The following is a 13,563-nucleotide window of genomic DNA, read 5'->3' as shown; positions in this document are numbered from 1 at the left end:
GGGGGGCGGGGGGGAGGAGCGGGAGACGGGCGCACGCGCGTGCGCGGCCGAGGCACCAGGCGCGCGCCCCGGCCGGGGCTGGAGCGGCGTGCGCAGCCTGAAGCGCGCAGACCGCGAGGAGCCACAATAGGCCAGACGGCGCGCGCGCCCGAGGGACTGGCTGGCGCGGGGCCGCGCGGCGCCGCTGGCTTCGTTCCCTCCCCTCCCCCGCCCGCCGCCCTCGCTGTCCCCCGGGCGGCCGGAGACGGCGGCGGCGGCGTCTGCGGGAAGCCGTGTCTCCGCAGTGACGTGGGCGGGCCGCGGGCCGGGTGACGTCAGAGGCTGTGTGTAGCGATGTGTGTGGGGTTCGGAGCGGCGCCGGCACAGCGAAGGCGGCGGGCGAGCGACGGCGACGGCGGGCACAGGTGCGGTCGCAGGTCGCGAGGGGACGTGAGGGGCGTGCGGCCTCTGGGGGCGCTGAGGTGGCGGCGGGGGTGATGGGGAGGCCACAGAGCCCGTGGGGCTGCCCGGGCGCCGAGGGCCCGAGTGGGGCGTCCGGGATGCGTGGGGGTCCCGGGCGGGGTCGCGGGCACAGGGCGCGCGGCGGGGGTCCCACGGGTGAACAGGCCTCGCGGATTCTGGGACCGGTCGGCTGGGAGGGGATGGCGGTGCACTTGACCCGAGCCGCCAGGACCCGGGAGACCTGGACACCGGTCATCGCCGCCATCCCCCGGCCGTCTGTGCTCGGCGGGGATGCCCCGGGCTGGCCCCAGCTCTGATCGTCCGCGACGCGGGCTTCCGGACTTGGCGCCCAACCTGCCCGCGCCCCTCGGGGTGCCATGGCTCAGGGTGGGTCAAGGGGGTGGATGCGCAGCCCTGGGGCGCCGAGGTAACCCCAGAGAACTTCCTGCCCACCGGGTGCGTGGGGGATTTCCACTGGCGGCCCCCGCAGTGGGGCGGTGTGGGGAGGGCACTTAGGGTGATCCCAGTCACAGAGGTGGGGGTTGGGAGGACTCCTACTTCCTCTGCCCCCTCTCACCTCACCAGACGTCGGGAGTCCCCTGCTTCCCTGTCCTTCGGGTTGATGAGGGGGCGTCTCTGCGTGTGCGCAGGGCTGTGGGGGCGCCCCTGGTCTAGGTCATGCCTCCTGCCCTTTTCCTTGGCTCGCCTTGGCTGAGGTGTCCCTGTAGTGGCGAAAGTCACAGTGCGGTGGCTAGGCGGCTTTCGTCCGTAATTCTCGGGGTTTGTGTTAACATAAATTGCTGGGAGTTTAGAAGCAAAGGTTTTTATTTATCGGCTTTTATTGAGTTTTCTCCAGGGAGGGAAGTGGATGAATACTCTTTTTCGCCACTCTGCCTCCATTTGCATTCTTTGTGAGGTCTGTCTGCCTTGTGCTTTTTGTCCCGGATTAGTCTTGCTCAAGGATGGAGATTTCCAGGCATGGAGTCTTACAGCTTTTGGCTTCCATTAAGCAAATTCGCTAACCTTTTAAAGGGAAAGTTTTTTTTTTTTTTTTTTCATTTCAAAAAGAGAGTATATACTGACTAGATGAATTAATCTACTTGAGACTTAGTTACATATGGTAGGTATATTTTGAGGGGGAGGAGAGCAGAAGCTGCTTTTTTTTTTTTTCCTAAAGAGAAAGGATTACTTTTAAAATTTAAATGGTATGCATAGTTGAGAAAGCCTTTGGTGCTGAGTTTTGGTTATTCGTATCCTAAATTTGTGTACTCTGCCTTGTTTGGAGAGATATTTAATGCTCCTGTTACCCACTGTCTGGACTGCTTCCTATTTAGATGAAGTTTCTTTTAGATAACTGGTGTTAGGTTGGAAGAAACCACCCAAGTGTTACCTTTGGTAAAGTGAACTGAGTTTAAGATTAAGACACTGGTTTAAAACAGACCCTTTGGCCTCTAGAGCTAATTCAAATGTAACTCTCCCCACCCCTTTCTCTTTCAGATCAATTAAAAGAAGAATGAACTGTAATCCCTGAAGATTGGTCAACTTTTTTTTATTATATATATATAAAATTATAAAAGTTCAGGTGGAGTCAGTCAGTCTCCTTCTGGTGTGGAGATTTAGAGAAGTCTTCAATTTGTCAGCACAGAGCAGCAGACCACCATTTTCAGTGAAGATACCTGCCTCTTCTTTTTTGGTGTTCTTGGCAAAAATTAAATCCATTGCATCATTGTAACTCATGTTTGGGTGTAGTTTCAGGATACAGTCATGGCATAAACTTTCCACATGCTTTGTTTAAAAAAACAAAACCAACCAAACTCAACCATTACACCAAACTTTGGACTTCTTGCATTGAGGAATTAGCTTTATTTTAATACAAATATCTGAAGTACTCAAGAAATCAAGAATTTTCTCAAAAGTGTGCTTATGATTATATTCTTTGTTATTAGAAGCAAATTGAGAAGTTTTGTAGCATTTTCAGTTATCTCCTAAGGTACAGCTAAACCAAAACAGAGTTGTTCAATCTATTGAGTAAGAAAATTCATCCTTGCAAACTAAACATTTCTAAGTGAGTCAGAAGTATTTGTGTACATTGCCCTTTTCTCTTCAAATTAGGAACTGAGAACAACATGCCAATTGCAGACTTAATCATTTAAAACACCAGCCATGGAAAACCTCCAGTCTAATTTCTCCTTGGTTCAGGGTTCCAATAAAAAGCAGAACGGGATGGAGGATGATGGTAGTCCTCCTGTGAAAAAAATGATGACAGACATTCATGTCAGTGGGAAAACACTGACCAAGGTGAAGAAGGAGCATTTGGATGACTACGGAGATGCTTCTGTGGAGCCGGATGGCGAGCACGCTAAGCGAAATTGTACTTCTCTACCTGAGACTTTACATTTAAACCCCAGTCTGAAACACACACTGGCACAATTCCATCTAAGCAGTCAGAGCTCTTTGGGTGGACCAGCAGCGTTTTCTGCTCGATATTCCCAAGAAAGCATGTCACCAACAGTATTCCTGCCTCTTCCGTCTCCTCAGGTTCTTCCTGGTCCTCTTCTGATTCCTTCTGATAGCTCTACAGAGCTCACTCAGACTGTTCTGGAAGGGGAGTCTATTTCTTGTTTTCAAGTTGGAGGAGAAAAGAGACTCTGTTTGCCCCAAGTCTTAAATTCTGTTCTCCGAGAATTTTCACTCCAGCAAATAAACACAGTATGTGATGAGCTATACATCTATTGTTCAAGGTGTACTTCAGACCAGCTTCACATCTTAAAGGTCTTAGGAATACTTCCATTCAATGCCCCATCCTGTGGGCTGATCACATTGACTGATGCACAAAGACTCTGTAATGCTCTACTGCGGCCACGAACTTTTCCTCAAAATGGTAGCATACTTCCTGCTAAAAGCTCTTTGGCCCAGTTAAAGGAAACTGGCAGTGCCTTTGAAGTGGAACATGAATGCTTGGGCAAATGTCAGGGTCTCTTTGCACCTCAGTTTTATGTTCAGCCCGACGCTCCTTGTATCCAGTGTCTGGAGTGCTGTGGAATGTTTGCTCCCCAGACGTTTGTCATGCATTCACACAGATCCCCTGACAAGAGAACTTGCCATTGGGGCTTCGAGTCAGCCAAGTGGCACTGTTACCTTCACGTGAACCAAAAATACCTAGGGACACCCGAAGAAAAGAAACTGAAGATAATTTTAGAAGAAATGAAGGAGAAGTTTAGCGTGAGAAATGGAAAGAGAATCCAGTCAAAGGCAAGTTTCTTTTTTTTTAAACTAGTGATTTTGAGTAGTAATGGTATCCTAATTCTGTGTCTATAGCTTTGTATTATGAAGCTAATGCTTCAGCTTGTTCATATAACAAAAACCCTCTAGCGTCATGTTTGTCTGGTTTTAGCCGTAATGTTTTCAGTATAGAAAACATTTCATCTGAGAGAAGTAGGATCATTCCCATTTTTACAGGTAAGAGAAGGAGCCTCCAGTTGAAAATGACTTTTCTAAAATTGCAGGCATTGTGAATTCTTTGGGCCAATCTCTTTCACACATCCTGCTTCTTGAGTAAATCTGTTGCCTGGGACTCAAGATAGTTCACACTTAGGTGTTGCGTTATCTCCATTTGCAAACTGCTCTGGTGGTAGGCTCAAAATTGCTTTTTGAAGCTATTCCAATGGTTTTTGATGTTTTTGTGCTTGGATTGAGGATTGAGCAGTGTTCAGATCAAATTAAGACATTTATCTGAGGAATTTGGTGTTAGTAACCAAGCTTTTGTTTATAATACAAAAGAAAGGAATGCTTTTGAAAAACTGTTATAGAGGCAGAATAAAGGTTATTTCAGTTTATTGAAATATTGCTATGACAGGCACTATTTCAGATCTGCAGAGATCTCAGAGCATTGCTCCTCCCACTGTTATCTGGTAGGTTAAGATTAACGTCTTTATTCTAATGAAGATTTTGAATGCCTGGATGAAAGACAAAACCTTGATGTGGTTATTTTATATACTTTTCTACTTGATTTAAAATTAATATGTAATATACCTAGCACTGTTTAAAATGTATTGACCATTACTCTAGAGCTGTTTTTTATGTAAATCTTGTACAATTAATTTTTAGAACAGAAGATGGGCCATGTTTTAAGAACTTAAAGTTTCCCATTATTAGTTTTTCTTACCTTTGAACTACCGTTTTTTTGTTTTTTGCTTGTTTGTTTGTTTTGTTTTTTTGAGATAGGGTTTCTCTGTGTAGCCCTGGCTGTCCTGGAACTCACTTTGTAGACCAGGCTGGCCTTGAACTGAGAAATCTGCCTGCCTCTGCCTCCCAAGTGCTGGGATTAAAGGCGTGCGCCACCACTGCCCAGCTGTACTACCATTTTCTGCTTAACTTCTGCTTAATGGTAGAAACTTTATTATGTAACTCAGGGTTGTTTACAGCAGTTTTAGGTAGGCTTAAATTATAATTTAATATTGGGTGTTCTGCACTTAAGCTTTTGAGGGAACTACAGTATCTTCTGAGGCAGTAGTTTTCAGCTGAATCGCAACATAGAGACAACTAGACTTTTCCTTAGGACAGCTTGCTGCTTTTCTAAAAGTTATCAGTGACATTCCTGGCCAGTGGCTACTAAGATAAGTTCTTCAGGTGCAGTGTGAACCGGTTTTAAAGCAGGATTGAATTGATGCCTTATTTCAAAGTGAAAAACTTGCCTATAGCTGTCTCTGTGCGGTGCTGGAGTCTTACTCAGAGCTGATCTGTCTACCTGTCTGCTTCAGCTAGTTAGAGCCACTATCCTTACATGTCTGACAGGGGCTGTGTTATTGCCAGGGCTTCTTGCTCTGGTCTTCATTACTCTTGACAACATTCTTTGAATCACCTGTTCTGTGCTTGGGCGAAAACCCATTTGAGAAATATGGCCCAGTTTGGTTTGAAAAGAAAAATTCAGAGAGGAAATTGAAACTGTCCTTCTCTTGGGATGCAGTAATACAGATGCATTTTTATTTGATTTTTGGGAAGGTATGAGACTCCCCACCCCCTTCTTTCTTTTTGTTTTTCTCAGAGTTTGCTGGAGGTTTTGTGCTGTGTTGTTTCCAATTTTATGTGAATTGAAGGAAGTTAGGGAAATTCAAGAAAATTTCCAGCCTAACGTTTAGAAGAAAATTAGGATTTATTTAACACATACTTTAAAAGTGCTGTTACTGTACATTTTCAAATTTCCTTTAAACATTGAGAGGTAGTTTTCAAGGATCTGTGAGGGCAGTGACTTAGACCATTTCCTCCTGTCAGGGATGTGTGGTGTGTAGCTGGCGGCTGGTAGAGTGAGCTGATCGTAGGCCTGCTGACTTTAAGACTAGAAATCTTCCCTGAAGTAGGAGAAGCTGCATTTGAAGGATAGTATTAGTGCTTAGATTAACATGATGGCTCTTAAATTCTTTACTGACTGCACAAAAGTGAAATATTTACAAAGGAAAGCAGTCTTGGGTTGGAGAAGATATTTTTCAGGACACTCAAAGAGTCAGAATTTTGGTTGACAAACCAAATTGCTGAGGAAACTCATTTAAAAAAAAATCAAAGCAAACTTTTGTTTAACCCAAAATCTGCTGAATATTTTAACCTTCTAAATGAAGGAGATTATATTTAGTGTGACCAGTGTAATTTGATATGTGTGGTCTGTGTAGTTAGAATAATCGTTTTAGATTCAAATAAAAAAAAAAATCTGAAAATACAGGCATTTATTGGAAATGTAGCAACTTTTTATTTATTGTTTTTAAAAATAATTTATCCATATTTTATATGCATTGGTGTTTTGCCTGCATGTGAGTCTGAGGGTATTGGATCCTTTGGAACTAGAGTTACAGACAGTTGTGAGTTGCCTTGTGGTGTTAGGAATTGAACTCAGATCTTCTGGAAGGGCAGTCAGTGCTCTTACCAGCTGAGCCATCTTTCCAGGCCCTGTGGCAACTTATTGTAAAGAACAGAAATTGTATCAGTAATGACCAACAAGCTATTTATTTGCATAGCTAATATATTTAATTTGCATAGTTAGCTATGTTTTGATTCTGGGACTAAGTGAGGTAAGGTTAAGTGTTCTTAGTGGAGAGCTTAGCATATTCTTGGTGGAAACTACAATGTTTTGGACCCTTTTTTAGGTCATCAGAAATATTCATGATGGGTCTGGGGATGTAGCTCAGTTGGTAGAGAGCTTGCCTAGCCTGCACAAAGTCCTGGGTTTGATTCCTTAGCATTGTGTAAACCATGGGTGGTGGTGTGTACCCCTTTTTTGAGAAATTGAAGTAGGGCTACGTGGGATCTTATCTGAAAAAAGAAAAGTACATAAAATTTTATATATGCTTGGGTTACACAGTACAATGGGTATTTCTAGAGCCTTTTAATGATGATTTTTTTAAGAAAAATTTTAGCGTGCTTATTATTTAGAAAAATGGTTGTTATGTTTTAGAATGCTCAATATGCAAAAATATTGTCATCCTAATTCTTTTTCACCTTATCAGTAGGTATTCAGCCAGATAAGAATCTGACCAACTGAATTTCTGCTTATAGAACAAGGCTAAGCGAGTACAACACTGGCAGATAAGCCTGAAGGGTGATGGTTAAGATTAGTTTTAATCACATTAGAAAAGGTCATTTATACTTAGCTGATAACAGAATAGTAGGTGATTCTTCACTGTAACACAGGACTGACAATTTCTAATTCACTAAGGGGAGAGTGATGTATGCTGGGATGGAGAGATGGCTCAGCACTGGTTGCTTTTGCCAAGTATTCGGCTTTGGTTCCCAGCACCCACATGGCAGCTCACACCCATCTGTAACTCCAGTTCTAGAGGAATCTAAAGCCCTTTTCTGGCCTCTGAAGCAATAGGCACATAAATATATTCAAATAAACACTCATACATATAAAGATCCTTAAAGAATGGGGGGTATATGCTCTTAACATTTATTAGAATTAAGATTTCTAGCATTCAGATTTGTCTACTCTCAGTACAGTAGTGTAGTTTTACTTTATCCAATTAAGGGACTATTGTTTTTTAGGTGATCTGTGATGCAGATGTTCCCTAAGAGAAACAGTTTAGAAATACTTTCTTCTAGTTGGTGGAGAACTTAACCTAGCTTGTGCTTATCCCTTGTTGAGATTTAGTTCATGATCCCCCTTCCCCAAAGAAATTAACCATTTCACTCCCTTTAGTTTTGCATTTTTGTTTCTGCAGTGATCACTGGAACAGTTGTACACATATTTCTCTTCTCTGGCAGGGTGCTATATTTGTAGGAAACATGTTATAATCGTAATGATGTAAGCAAATACCGTTTTTAAAATGTGGTATTTATTTATTTATTTATTGAGTTCTGAGGTCAAATCCAAGGCCTTGCCCTTATTAGGCATGTGTTCTATTCAAGGATTCTGTGTAGCCCTGGGTGTCCTGGAACTCATTCTGTAGACCAGGCTGGCCTCAGAGATCCACCTGCCTCTGTCTCTCAAGTGCTAGGATTAAAGGTTTGCCACACAGCCCAGCAGGTTTTTTGTTTTCTGTTTTTAAATTATGGCTTAACCTTTTATGTACATAGCTTATGTATGACAACTTAGTATAATTCATCAAATGAGAGGATAGATGAGAAAGCATTTGGAAATTGAAAGTCTTTTACATAGAGATGTCAGATGGTATTGAATGGTTACTGTAATATTAATACGTACATGCGAATTCCTCCATCACTTATGTATGTATAAAAGAGGCTTGTAATAAGAAACAGGAAACTGCAAGAACCCAAACAGGTAGGTTCACTGGTTTCCTTGAGGTGGTGCCCGTTCCCACTCTGGTTGACATCCCCTTTAGGCTTCAGATAATGGAGCCCAGCGTAAACTTGTTTGGATTGGGTCAAAGTTCATTTGGTTTTCTTTGACAGTGCATCTTAATAGGGAGTTTATGGTGATTGAGTCTTTACAGTTTATTTTTCGATAGTAAAAGTTCCCTGGTTTTATTGTAAAGTTTTAGAATGCTGTAGGAATAGTATGTCTTTTTAAATATAGAATATAATTTCTTAATCTAAAATGGAATTGTTACAGTTTTTTTTTTTTTTTTTTTAAAAAAGACACAGTAAAAAGTTAGATATTGATTCTTTTTGTCTTGAGTTCCTTTTCAAACTTCAGTTTTTCATCTGTGTACTTTCTGTCTGTCTCATGTGGATGAGATGTCTCATGTCCGTGAGAGAAGTAAGCCCTACAGAAAATGCTTGGGAAGATGCTTTGCCAGTTTCCCCAAGAACAGTACCGGTCTAGCCTGTCACATACAGTCAGTGCCTTGGTGTTTTTAACTGTCTTCATAAGCAGGTCAGAAGGAGCATGAAATCATTTTCGTAGGTCATTAGCATTTAAATGAAGCCAACACAAAATAGAATAAAATAGAAAATTGAGGATACTATACACAGTAAGGTTACTTTTCTTTTTATATTGATAGTGAACAGTTTTTGAAGGCTCAAATCACACCATATTTTTAAAAGGCACGTGTTTCCAAATAAGATTAAAAAAATAAAGCCTTATATATATTTTTTTTAATTTTAAAAGAACTGGGGGACACACGGAGTCCTTATAATAAGAGGATAGATGGCATGCAGTGGTATTAATAACAGCAAGTGCAAATGGTCCAAACATCCCCAGTTCATGGCCAGATTTACCAGATTGGCTAAACATAACAGTTATATGCTGCCTAAAAGAAAACTATTCCAGATATAGAGTCAGTAAAGTTAAAAGTTGAAGCATGGAAAAAGGGAGCACCTCTAAAATCTTAAAAAAAAAAAAAAGTGTACACACACACACAGAGAGAGAGAGAGAGAGAGTGTGTGTGTGTGTGTGTGTGTGAGAGAGAGAGAGAGAGAGAGAAAGAGAGTCTGGAGAGCTGCTGTAGTGTTTAAGAACATTTACTGCTCTCAAAGGACCCAGGTTTGGTTCCTTCCAGATGTGATTTATAGCCAGTTCATAGGACCCATTACCTTTATGCTCTTCTGGTACACATCTGTATATACAGAAAGCCTTAGATTATACATGTTACGTTACATGTTAAACAAGTTGACAGGTATTTCAGTGAAAATATCTTTGGCCGGGCAGTGGTGGCCCACACCTTTAATCCCAGCACTTGGGAGGCAGAGGCAGGTGGATTTCTGAGTTCGAGGCCAGCCTAGTCTACAGAGTGAGTTCCAGGACAGCCAAGGGCTACACAGAGAAACCCTGTCTCGAAAAACCAAAAAAAAAAAAAAGAAAGAAAGAAAAAAGAAAATATCTTTATGGCATTGAGATTTCTACTTTTTCTACTTGGCTTCAGCTGGCAGGGTTACCTGAAGGAGCCTGATTGGGGGCTTTCCTCAATTAGATTGGCCTGTGGCCTGTCTTGGGGCACTTTCTTTATTGCTAATTGATGTGTGGGTTGGGGGGGGGCACTCCCTGGGCAGATGTTCCTGGTTTGTATAAGCAAGCAAACCATGAGTTCATGGTTTCTGCTTCAGTTCCTACCTGAGTTGCTGTCCTGACTTCACTCCTATGATGGACTGTGATTTGGAAGTAAAAAGTCACAACCCTTTCTTTCCTCCCCAAGTTGTTTTTGGTCAGTGTTTTGTCACTGTGACTGAAAGCAAACTAGAGCACTGCTTAATTGTCTAAGGATGTGGCTCAGTGGCTGGATGCCTGACTGGTGTGCACAAGGCTCTGGACTTTGAGTCGAAGCACTTGAAGGAAAAAGCAGCACACTGATGTTTGCAGTTTCTTATGTCAAGTTCATAGTATAGAATTTTTATTTTCCTCATTTCTTTAATTCCTTAACAAGACTTTTATCAGCTCTTCACACTACAAAGGGATAACTGTACTACCGACTTCACATGAAGCTTACGATAACGACTGCATATTTATTATAAGAAGTGTAGCCTTTGCTTTCCACCTGGGCCTTCTGAGGTATGTGGGGAGTTGGGTCTTTGAGTGTGAGCAGCAGGCACTGATGTCACTCCCAGTGATCCAAGGGATCAGCTCTAGATACGTTAATGCAAGAGCTTAGGTCATTGTGTCTCCGTTTTGCATTAGGTTAGTTAATTCTCAGTAACTGGCATAAAACCTAAACCTGAAAAGCTCTTAAGTAGCTGTTTGCAACCTCATAACACTATTTCATTTCAGTTGTTGACACACTCATTCACAATATGCTGGGCATGTTGAGGAAACCAGATACCATCTGAGGGATTGGGTTTCTTTTAGTGAAAGTTGTTGGCAGCTATTGGGTAGGAGGTGGTTTGTGTACTTCTGCAGTCATTATTGACCACGTGAATATCTTAGTGTTACATATGCAAAGAGACCCAGAGCCAGGGTTGTCATTTCATACTAAAGGAGGTATTTCTTAAGCAATAATCTTGATGCTATCTAGGAGTGTCCTTGTAAGGATATTGATTTATGTTGAACTTGTTATATAATAATGTGCATTATATTTTAGTTCTCATATAAGCATTCCATTAGACTGTTAAACTTACCAACTGTCTTTGAATACAAGGATTTAAAAATGATTATTTGTAGCACTTTTAATTGTTGTTTGATGTGTGTGGGTGTTTGTCTGAATTATGTCTATACGTCACTTGCTTGTCACTTGTCTGTATGTCTGGTGCCTTCAGAGAAATCAACAAGAGGCTATCATAGCTACTAAAACTGGAGTTTCAGATATTTCTGGGTTACATGTGGGTTTGGGAATCAAACCTGGTTCCTCCGCAAGAGATGACAGTCTTTTAACTACAGACCCATCTTTCTATCCCCTATTTTTAGCATTTTAAAAGAATTGTTTGTTTATTTTATATATATGATTACACTGTAGCTGTCTTCAGATACACCAGAATAGGGCATCGGACCCTATTACAGATGGTTGTGAGCCATCATGTGGTTGCTGGGAATTGAACTCAGGACCTCTGGAAGAGCAGTCAATGCTCTTAACCACTGAGCCATCTCTCCAGCTCCTATTTTTAGCATTTTTTAAAATTTCTGCTTTTAAAAGATTTTTTTGAGGGGACAATTAGATGACAGTGGGTGAGGGCAGTCCCATCAATCCTGATGGTTTGAGCTCAGTACTCAGGGTATCCATGGTGGAAGAAGAAAACTGTTTCATGAACATACATGCTCTCTCAAACCCCCCCCCCCCCCACATTCAACTCACATGAACACATGCTCTCACACTCACTTTAAATGTAAAAACATTTTAAAAACTTTTAAAATGTCTTCATTTGAATTATTATTGAGAATTTGGAAGATGCACCAGCATGTTAAGATGTTGTCTCGGTTTTTTTTAGATAATAAGCATTTGTCACTACAAATTAAAGAGCAAAATAGTAATCTGATACTATAATTAAAAAACAAGCATACCACTTAAAACCTAAGCTTATTTTTGAGTGTAAGTCTAGCACTCATGAGAACGTCAGTGCACTTTGGAGTATTTGAATACAAATAGCTTGGGGCAGGTGTACTTGCCTTGTATTTAAAGTGGTACCAAAAAGTCTTTTTAAAAAAGGAAGTCTAGTACCCTAAACTGTGTCATTGTGAAACTGGTTAGGATGTGTCACCCAAACCAATAGTTGCTTCTTAGGATATCTGATTATGTAAGGGCTATGTGTTCGAGGTACCAGAGTTAAGACATAGACATGTAGGAAAACTTTAAAATTTTTCCTAAGGGTTATTTATTAAAAATAAACTTACTGTACATTTTGGGACCCTTTAAATTTTGTTTTCATGGATGTTAATTTGGTGTTTAGTAAAAAAAAGAACCTTTGGATTGAAATAATGTATCTGAAACTTTGCTTGTATGTGTGAAAGCGTGCCATCTGTTAATTTTGACGTAGATGATGGTGGGGCAGTCCAGCAGTAAGAGCATTTAAAGTAGTAAGCCTCTGCCTTTAATTACTACGTGATGTTCTTCACTTGCCAAGTGAGAAAATGCATATTGTTTTAATGTTTGAGTACACAGAGGAGTAAATAGCCCCGCACTGAGTGTGAGACAAAAGGCAGAAGATGCTCCCGCTTGGGCATCTAATTTGTATTTCTGATCAGGAGCGTGAGCATTGCTGCTATAGCATTTAATTATATTCTTTTTCTAAAAACCTAATTTGTATGTTGACACAAATGCAGGCTTAGAAGAGAAAATCTGGCATGATTGTTAATGTTTCATTTTATAATATGTGCTTAATTGTTTTTAGCATGTACTTAGGATAATTTGCTAGGAGTGTGTTTTATGGCTTACCACAGCATTTTAGGCAGAATGAACTTGCAGTTCTTTATCATGGTTGGCATTGTGCGTTCCTTAGGATTTGCGTTAATTTGTACATCTTAGAAAGTGCAACCAAACAGGTTCAGCTTCCCTTGTGCTTCATAAATCCAAATGTGAGAGTGCCTTGAGTTTCTTGGTAGCCAGTAACCTTGTACCAGTTTCCCCTGCCTCTTTGTCCTTTTCTGTTCTCACCGTCCTCATGCTGGTGATTGAGTCTGCAGCCTCACATATGCTAGGCAAATGCCATTGCCACTCCTGGGCATTCAAAGTCACCCAACAAATACTGCATGGTGCTAGGTACTGAGAGTACAAAATAAACAGGCTTAAGTTGACCTTAAGTTACTGTTGAGAGGCCAGATAGCCACTTACTAGTGTTGAATAGGGAATACAGACATTGGCTAGGGACAATATTAGGTAATTGTTAAAGGGAGTGTTCCAGCTAGCTTCGGTTGTCTGCTTGGCACAGTCCACAGTTGCCTGAGGAAACCTCAGTTGGGGCATTGCCTAGATCAGATTGGCATTTTTTGATGGCTTATTGATGTGGAAGGGCTCACCCCATTGTAGGCATTATCAGCCATAGGTATCTTGGGCTATATAAGAAAGCTAGCTGAGCAGAAGCCAGGAGCAGGGCAGTAAACAGCCTTACTCCATGGGTGTCTGCTTCAGTTTGCCTCAAGTCTCTGTCCTGACTTCCCATGCTGATGGACTGTTAGCTGGAAGTGTGAGTCACATAAGCCTCCCCCACCCCATTGCTTTGGTCATGGTATTTATCATAGCAACAGACAGCAAACTAGAACATGAGGTTTGCTCAGAACCTGTAGTCTGTGACTCTTTTAGTTGACAGATGTAA

At 41.7% G+C, this 13,563-nt stretch overlaps 1 protein-coding gene across 2 annotated transcripts in view; it reads left to right on the top strand.

Moving 5' to 3' along the window:
* Positions 1-274: 274 nt before the first annotated feature.
* Positions 275-13,563, top strand: part of Skil (SKI like proto-oncogene) — a 29,934-nt gene continuing 16,645 nt past the window's right edge. Inside the window, exons 1-2 of one of the 2 annotated variants that reach the window (XM_034500015.2) lie at positions 275-404; positions 1,939-3,693. In XM_034500015.2, coding sequence (XP_034355906.1) covers positions 2,605-3,693 — 1,089 coding nt within the window. In that variant the 5' untranslated portion in view covers positions 275-404; positions 1,939-2,604. Of the gene's footprint in view, positions 405-1,938; positions 3,694-13,563 lie in introns of those variants that run through there. The other variant, XM_076932213.1, reaches the window with a different exon arrangement.

This window comes from Arvicanthis niloticus, chromosome 4 (genome assembly GCF_011762505.2).
Source record: "Arvicanthis niloticus isolate mArvNil1 chromosome 4, mArvNil1.pat.X, whole genome shotgun sequence".
In the NCBI taxonomy this organism is placed as follows: Eukaryota; Metazoa; Chordata; class Mammalia; order Rodentia; family Muridae; genus Arvicanthis; species Arvicanthis niloticus.
Note: the sequence above shows the minus strand (reverse complement) of the source record. Positions and strands in the feature narration are given on the sequence as shown.